This window comes from Octopus bimaculoides, chromosome 1 (genome assembly GCF_001194135.2).
Source record: "Octopus bimaculoides isolate UCB-OBI-ISO-001 chromosome 1, ASM119413v2, whole genome shotgun sequence".
Classification (NCBI taxonomy): domain Eukaryota; kingdom Metazoa; phylum Mollusca; class Cephalopoda; order Octopoda; family Octopodidae; genus Octopus; species Octopus bimaculoides.
The window spans coordinates 120,239,790-120,249,292 of record NC_068981.1 but is presented as its reverse complement, the minus strand read 5'-3'; the positions used below and the strand labels follow the sequence as shown (position 1 = coordinate 120,249,292).

General features: G+C 38.0%; 1 protein-coding gene across 1 annotated transcript in view; it reads right to left on the bottom strand.

Moving 5' to 3' along the window:
* LOC106870855 (beta-galactosidase) overlaps window positions 1-9,503 on the bottom strand; it is a 97,532-nt gene that overhangs the window by 6,604 nt on the left and 81,425 nt on the right. The window contains exons 13-15 of the mRNA XM_052969888.1: window positions 7,062-7,166; window positions 5,597-5,731; window positions 3,987-4,099 (exon numbers count right to left, since the gene is read on the bottom strand). Of these exons, the coding sequence (XP_052825848.1) occupies window positions 3,987-4,099; window positions 5,597-5,731; window positions 7,062-7,166 (353 nt within the window). The remainder of the gene's footprint in view (window positions 1-3,986; window positions 4,100-5,596; window positions 5,732-7,061; window positions 7,167-9,503) is intronic.

Here is a 9,503-nt window from a genome sequence, read left to right as displayed (position 1 = left end):
ACCACCACCACCACCACCACCACCAATCTGCTTGATATAGGTCATGGCTTGTCATCCCCTGCTAGCTTTTCCATGTGTAGGCTCCCTCAAAAGGACTTCACTAACAATTTCATCTTTAGCTCTCCAACAATGCCCTGTAAATCTGACTCTAAAGTCTTTGATAATGTCTGATACTAGACGGAAATTTCCATACAATTGCTCGTAAACTGCAATCCTTCTGACCTGCCAAATGTGACAAACCATAGAATTTGTGACTGAGGGACACGGGGACCTGTGCAAGCAGTGCAACAGGATGATGATGATATGTATATATATTTCTACACACACACACACACACACACACATACCTGTATTAAAAGCAAATAATTAAATGAACCTTCTGTTGGTTAAGATAAAATATTCCACTTGTTTGATCAATTGAACCACCTCATTGTGTTTGCATGTAAGTGGTTGAATATTCCACAGACATGTGTACTCTTACTGTAGTCCTAAGTAGAAATAGCATGACATAAAGTGAAAAATTTGGCCCTTTAATTTACATACAGAGTCTATTCCACAAGCTTTTGAGTGCAGTTTTCATCCTCCCTTCCATCTTCACACACACACACACACACACACACACACACACACACATGAGGGTATGCTAAAAAGTTCTTGGCTATAGGGGTATTGCAAGAGGCCTGGTTAGAGGTCCAACCTTCTGAGTTCTTTTACAGGGCTTAGGAAAACTGAAGGACTGCTGCAATAAGTATGTGAATCTGAGAGGGGAATATGTTTAATAAAATCATAATTAACTTATCCTCTTGTTTTTACTTTTAAGCAAAGTCAAATACTTTTCAGCACCCCTGTGTATACATTTACACACATACATAAGAAGGATTGAGAAGTGACTTGAAGGACTATTTCTACAAGAGCCCTTCTGTAGAAAATTGCACTGTCAATCTATAGCCACTACATTACAATGGCTGCTAATTTTAACAAACAAGCTGGTCAACAACACAATGGCTACTACAGTATCCAAGGATATGGGTATGATATGAGAAATGAGAAAGGTGTATGTCCTTTGGAATTCCGTGATGCAACTGATGTAACAATTTGTAACAATTTGCAACAGATTTCATTTTCACCAGGAAATACCAAAAGCTTAATATTTATTGAGGCTGATTTTCTATGGCCGCATGCCTTGTCTGTTGTCAACCTTTACCTGTTTCCAAGCAAAGTAATATTACCCCATGGCCAGCTGTATTTTTACAGAATATCGGAAATGAATGACATACATTTACAATAAACATGCAATATCAAGAGAAGGAGACATAAACGTACACAAACTCCCACGTGCAAACATATCATCATCATTACTTATTGTCCACTTTTCCATGCTTGCATGGGTTGGACAGAATTTGTTGAGGCAGATTTTCTATAGCTGAATGCCCCTCTTGTCACCAACCCTCTCACCTGTTTCTAAGCAAGATAGTATTCGCCCCATGGCTAAACATATTTTCATGGGAAAAAAAAATGAGCACTGCTGATTTTCAAGATAAAGGTACACACACACACACACACACATGCATGCACACACACACGACACAGCGACACTTCTTTCAATTTCTGTCTACTAAATCCACTAACAAGGTTTTGCTAAACTCAGGACTATTACAGAAGACACTCGCAAGAAAGTGTAACAACAGTTGCTTCTGATAGGGTGTCATGGAGGAGGGGGTGCAGGACTTTACTCCAATGACCCACCCAGGAATAATGGGTAGAGAAATGGACGGATATATGTATGTGTGTATGTATGTATAATATATACATATATAGTCATAAATGACAAAAAATAGTTTGAAATAATTTTACTTAACAATAATAAAATCCTAACATCAGGAAAAACTGTTTCGTAACTTAAATTCTGCTTTATTTTGAAGGTTTTTTGCATTAATGCAGTCATTTAAATAATTTATTTATTATCAAATATAATAACATAAATTATTTACATGTTTTTAAGTTACAAAACAATTTGTTGTGATATTAGAATTTTCTTATTGTTAAATAAAATTTCATCAAACTATTTCTCTGTCATTTGTGACTTTATAGACTCCTTATCATTTTCTCTTGTACTGTACTATATATTCTATATGTTTTGTAGAATGATACATTAAGGAGCTTTTTTTACGCGCACTGACAGATTAATTGAATACTGTGACTTATATATGTGTGTGTGTGTATAAACATATATGTATGTATGTATGTATGTATATGTCGAAAGTGAAATCGTGATGGCACCTGTACCCAGCGTCGCCTGTGCCCAGCGTTGCCTTCCTGGCACGTGTAAAGATATTCGAGTGAGATTGTTGCCAGTACCGCTGGACTGGCTCCTGTGCAGGTGGCATGTAAAACACACATTTTGAGTGTGGCCGTTGCCAGTACTGCGTGACTGGCCCGCGTGCCGGTGGCATGTAAAAGCACCCACTACACTCTCTGAGTGGTTGGCATTAGGAAGGACATCCAGCTATAGAAACTCTGCCAGATCAGATTGTGACCTGGTGCAGCCATCCGGTTCACCAGTCCTCAGTCAAATCGTCCAACCCATGCTAGCATGGAAAGCAGATGTTAAACGATGATGATGATGATGATATATATATATATATATATATATATATATACCTCTCATTGTTATTCACACCCCTCCTGCACCCTCTTTCTTCTATCCACCATGTGTCCAGACTGCATCATCCACTCCACTCCATTCTAACCCCTTCATCTACATAAAGGACTGCACTGGAATGCTCTCACTTTCCTTCTACTTAAAACAATCGAGCTTCACCCATCTGTACTACGAATCAGCACCTTCACTCCTGGATTGATTCTATTGCTAACCATCACCTATTTTTAACTATATGTAGTACCAAAAGGTTACCAGACTAGTAATGTTTAATAAAAAATAACTTATTTACTTAAGTTTTAACATCATCTCCTTTGAAATAGTCACTTTGTCCCAGAGTTCCTGCCGCTTTTGGAATCTGGCCTGGAAGTTGTTTTCCATAAGTGAGTCAAGTACCTTCTCTGATTTGCTCTGGATCCCAACAAGTGTTAAAACAGCAACCTCTGAGCTGCCTTTTCATCTTTGGAAAAAGATGGAAGTCTGCAGGTGCTAAATCTGGCGAATAGGGTGGGTGCAGAAGCAATACAATGTTGTTTTTGGCGAGAAACTCATGTGTGAGGAGAGCTCAGTAATAGGGTGCAATGTCATCATGAAGAATCCAATTGTGCTCCACAGGTCCGGTTACTTTTGCTGAATGTCCTCCCTCAAATACTTCAAAACGTCACAGTAGAACTTGAGTGACGGTCTGGCTCTGCAGGACAAATTCTCAATGCACAATACTACATTTCCAGGGGTGACGCTCACGGCAGATCTTCCAGATCACTCATCATGTTCCAGGGATGTTCTTCTGTTTTGGAAGTACCCATGCCACTTGAAACATTGCATACAATCCAATTGCTTTGTCACCATAAGCTTGCTGAAGCATGCTCAATGTCTCTGTAGCAGACTTCCCAAGTTTAACACAAAATTTCACAGTGGCTCTTCTTCCGGCTTTCTGTCCATGACAAAAATTGCAGACTACAGCATACATGTGATCACAAAAACACAAATTTCACAACTTACAAAGTAAACACAGCGATGCCACTCAGCACACTGCCTCATGAAGGTCACTGCTAGCTCTCAGTGTGCATGCAACTGTGTGCTGCCATCAGATGGTGTGATATAGAATTAGTCTGAAAACTTTGATACCACCTCATACCTCATTACCCATATTTACAACTCTAGAATGCCCTTCCAACCTTTCTTTCTCTCACTACATTGTCTCACTGCCGCTTTCTTTCATTATCTCTCGTCAATCTACATACAAGCTTTGCATTCATATTCATGAGAGAAAATTTAATTTTGTTTTAAACAGGACAAATATAAACAATAATGACATCTCACTTACTTTTTCAAGAAAGATTCAACAACTGTCTTGTTTGGACTTTGCATGTCATAGAATGGATACATTTCCCATTTGCTAAGGGTTTGGTTATTAAGGGTCAAATTTTTCAAGATTCCCTATAAAAAAGAATTTGAGTTCCATTAAACATTCTGTAACATTATTGTCATTGCCACCATCACCAACAACAACACTAACATCAATCACCACCAACATCATCATCACCAATCATCACTGTTCTTTTAGCACATATTTTTTCAAGACTGGAAACAAACTATTTAGAACATCTTTTCCCTGCATCCAGTGGATATATACATTAGTCATTCATTTAGTTTTTAAATAAAGAAGTAAAATCAATCAATGAGAGGTTTATTAAGAGAGAGATGCAATATTGACATCATCGAAACCTTGTAGTTATTTATGAGCTAAACATAAAGAAATTAAATTATGTATTGAAAAGAATGATGTTAATATATTCGAAAACAAGATTTCAATACTGAAGTATTTTCAAGGAAAAGTATTGCTATAAAAATCAATTTTGTATGCAATAGTAATAGCGTTTTTTTATTCAGTACAAATTTTTGTCTTTTGTTTTGTTTTTTTCACAACACCACTAAGCTTCAAATATCCTTCTGATTTTTTTGTTTTTCCCTTGTCAAATGAAAAGAATAATATTTGGATCTACTAAGTTTGTATTGTCTCTTAACCCTTTGACTGTGAAATTAAATTTCATGGTTACTCCAGTAATGATGTTCAATATCTACTTAAAAATAGATTTGGTATTTTCTGCAAGTCAATAAACTTGACATATCTCAACAAAAAATAAAAATAGTTTCAAACATGACATTCCCCAACAAAAGATAGATTGATATATAAAACTGCTTTCTGCAGTTAATGGTAATGAAGTTTTGAGTGGATTTACTTCTTCAGTTCTTTCATATATATAAAGTTTGTTGTTGCAGATTAATTAACCACTGGTTAATTAATCTTCAAGTTTAACCCTTCTGTTATCATATTTCTGTGGAAATACATTACTTCTGCATTGGTTGATTTTTAAAATAATTTAGTAAAATACTTTTTGTCGTTATTAACCCTTCATCAAATATATTACTTATTTATCCACGTTGCTTTGAATTAGTCACACATTATCTTGTAGCTTCAAGATTTCAATGGTATGCTTGTATATTTTTAGTATGACATTGTAAGGTAGGTTTGAAACATTGGATCTGGTCAGATTTAACATAAAACAAGTAGAATAATTGGGCTGAATATGGCTGGATTAAATGCTAAAGGGTTAAGCTGGTAACTGGAACAAATTAACATGAAAATTTAGTTCACTTTGAAACAGTGAGTTTGTGTCATAGAACCAGGATGATCTCAAATGGACTAGTATCAAAAGGGTTAAAGTGAGCGAAAATAAATTATTTTCTTTTCGTATTTTTTAACTTCAAGATTTTGTGATTTCACTACAATGCCATTTGAAGAAGAAATTAAAGAAAGTTAAAATTGGATCTATATTTGTTATAACCTTATTATATAAATGTTTCTTATTTGTATTAAAGAATATCATGGAAAAGAAATAAAGACAGAAAGAGATAAACTGAAAGAGAAATCACCTTGAGGTTATTATTAATGGTGTTGCCAAATGTTATATGAGCTTGATTTTCTACAAGAATATTCAAAAAGTCACCAGCTTTTCCTGTGATGTTCATCACATATGTCCACTGCCATTCTAAAATACCCATGAACTCCTGTTGAGAAAAGAAAATTAATTCACTTGACAATCATATTCCTGTATATGAGTGTTAGAGAAGACAATATTTAATATCTTTTAGTTTAATGTCAGCACCACTCAAACTGTGGAGTCAGACCTGCATGACTTCAAAATCTGAATGGTGTTGATGATCCTGAAACAGACTTAAGATCAAATACTAGTCAGTCAGTCCAATAGCTGGAGGCCTCGTGTCAGTGAGTGAGGCTGGTGAGACTGTAAAGTCATCAAGAGAAAGGCCCACAAAACTGTACATTCTCTCTTGATGACCCCTGAAATCTACTAGTACCCCAATATGCAGAACTTTTGATTGACAACTTTTGCACAAACAAGCCATTACCAAGTCTCCTTCTCTCTCTTTCTTCTCCACACACACTCTCATACATACAGGTGGGTGATGTCACAGAGGGACAGGAAGGGGCAGGAAATGATGTCACATCAAGAAGCAGCAAGTTGAAGATGGCCTCTTTCTTACTGGGTTTGTGGCATGGTCAAGTTGTGTGCTGGAGCATTCGTAGAGTAGTAGCCCTTTCTGCCATGTGGTTAGGAGAGCTTACATATACAACTCTGAGGTCTCGTGGTTTCTTGTGATCCAACGCTTGGAGGGATTATTGTCAATTGTAAATTAAGGTATGAGTAACTTTATTTTGCACCTTACAACAACAAGCTATTACCAGTTGTGAAGACACATCCAAGAGTTGTTTTTTTTGTTTACCTTCTTCAAATTTTTGTTCTCCTTGTTTTCGTGCTCCTGCCTTTCTAACCACTGACATGCGATGGCTACAAAAATCAGAATCAGCAGCAATGTGTTGAGACTGCTTCTTGGAGAAGGCAATGTGGTGGCCTGGATGAAAAAGTAAGACTCATGGCCAAGCTGCAGGGTATAGAACATGTGGCTAGCCTTATGCCACTGTACTTAGGAGGCACTGCACTGAATCTCTACTTAAAAATGGACAATTATGAAACAGAATAGAAATGACATCATGTCAAGAAGCAGCAGGTTGAATCTGGCTTCTTTCTTATGGGGTCTGCAGAGTGGGTCAAGTTGTGTGCTGGGAGTGGTCATAGAGTAGTAGTCCTTTCTGGTACGTGGTTAAGAGAGCTTACATGTGGTTACAACTGGGAGGTCTTGCTGGTTTCTCATGATCTGATACTTGGAGGGATTGTTACTGATTGCAACTCAAGGTAAGAGCAACTTTATTTCATGCCTTTTAACAACAAGTACATAAACTTTATAGACATAAAGAAGAAGAAAAAAATGAAAATATTTTACTCAAAGAAACTCTTGAATGTTTCTAAAGTGTTCTCACCTGATTCACAGAAACATATGCTCTATCCCTTACATCAAGACCTATCAAAGGCTTCTGATACACTGAAGATTCAAGCTGGTGTCTGTATAATGTGAACCCGTAATACTGCAAATATAACATTTATATCATTAAATACAATAGTTCTATAAGTGCAATATTTATACAAATATCTTATTCTTATACATGAATGTTGTTGACAGTAACTTTGAAGTTTCAGCCAGCTAAGCCATTGTCAGATTGGCCAAAAAAGTCACAGAGAACAACATTCTTGTATAAGGAAAAGTATAGAGTAACCCATCAGATTGATGTAAAATTGTTTTTATTATAAGTGAGCTTGAAAACAAATATTAATATAATATTTATACAAATATTTATATACAGGATGAGTCAAAAGTAGTGCCCAGTTTCTGGGAAGTCATATATATCAACCTTTAAACAGGGTTTGAGTGCTACTTTTGACTCACTCTGTATGTGTATATATACACACACACACACATATATAAATATGCATATATATATATATCATCATCATCATCATCATCATTTAACCTCCGCTTTCCATGCTAGCATGGGTTGGACGATTTGACTGAGGACTGGTGAAACCAGATGGCTACACCAGGCTCCAATCTGATTTAGCAGAGTTTCTACAGCTGGATGCCCTTCCTAACGCCAACCACTCTGAGAGTGTAGTGGGTGCTTTTACGTGCCACCGGCACGAAGGCCAGTCAGGCGGTACTGGCAACGGCCACACTCAAAATGGTGTATTTTATGTACCACCCGCACAAGAGCCAGTCCAGGGGCACTGGCAATGATCTCGCTCGAAAGTCCTTACATATGCCACGGACACAAGTGCCAGAAAGGCGATGCTGGGTACAGGTGCCATCACGATTTCGCTTTCGCTTGCCCCAATAAGTCTTCGCAAGCTGAGTTTCGTGTCCAATGAAGGAGACGACGTTGGCATGGGTGCCAGTCATCGAATTTAGTTCGATATATATATATATATATATATATATATATATATATATATATATATATATATATATATATATATAAATTAACAAATATATGAGTTGTTTCCTTATACATTCCACCCCACCCTCATCATTTCTCTGTCACCTGGGAGCAGAATAGGCACATACTACATCCCCCCAGCTTTCTCAGTTACCTCTTTTCCCCACTCCAAACCACTTCCATTTCCCATTATCTTGCCCATGCCTATTATCTCCACCAATCACCTACTTTCCCCTGTGCTGTTCTCCATTATTAACACCTCACTTATCTGCTATCACCCTCAGTGCCCTCACATATCTATTGCAACCCCTGCCTCTCAGCCTCTCCTAGGTTTCTCTCCATCATTCGCCATAATCATTTTTATCCTGCTGACTCATCCAGTCCAAACCTCTGTATCACTTCACCTATTCTCACCATCTCCAAAGTACCTCAAAGGTATGTCCCAATTCGTCTTCACCATCATTTCTCTCATTATCACTCTCCTTATCTTATTCTCCAACTCTCCTTTTCTCTCCTACAGTGGTATCCATGTATCTACAGCAAGACATCTATCTCTGTCTCTCTATATCTTTAATCTCTCAACTGGCACCACTACTACCACCTCCCAGTTAAAGGAGTTTTACCATTTTTTTGCCTTGTAAGGTACTTGTTGACACTGTTAATGATGGTGCCATGTAAGAAGACCTGGTGCTTGTGTCACATAAAAAGTACAAATGCTGGTGCCATGTACGAAGCACTGGTATTGGTTCCACATAAAAAGCACCCAGTACACTCTATAAAATGGTTGGCATTAGGAAGGGTATCCAGTATAGAACCATGCCAAAGCAGACCAGAGTCTGGTGCCAGTGGTGTATAACCAGCCCACTTCATTCATTGAACAATAAACTTTGCTTGCGTAGACCTGTTGAGGCAAGTGAAATCAAAATTGCTGACGTGGCCGATGACAGTACCGCCTGATTGGCACTTGTGCCAGTTGAATGTTAAAAGCACCATCCGAGCGTGATTGTTGCAAGGGCCGCTGACTGGCTCTCATGCCAGTGGTACATAAAATACACCATTCAAGTGTGATCATTGCCAGTGTCGCCTTACTGGCACATGAAAAACAACACTCGATTGTGGTCATTGCCAGTGCCACTGGACTGGCTCCCATGCAGGTGGCACGTAAAAAACACCTTTTGAGCATGGTCATTGCCAGTACCTCCTGACTGGCCCTCATGCCGATGGCACATAAAAGTACCCACTACACTCTTGGAGTGGTTGGCGTTAAGAAGGGCATCCAGCTGTAGAAACTTTGCCAGATCAGATTGTAGCCTGGTGTAGCCGTCCAACCCATGCCAGCATGCAAAGCAGATGTTAAACGGTGATGATGATGATGATATACACATACATGCATATATATATATATATATACACACATACACACACACACAC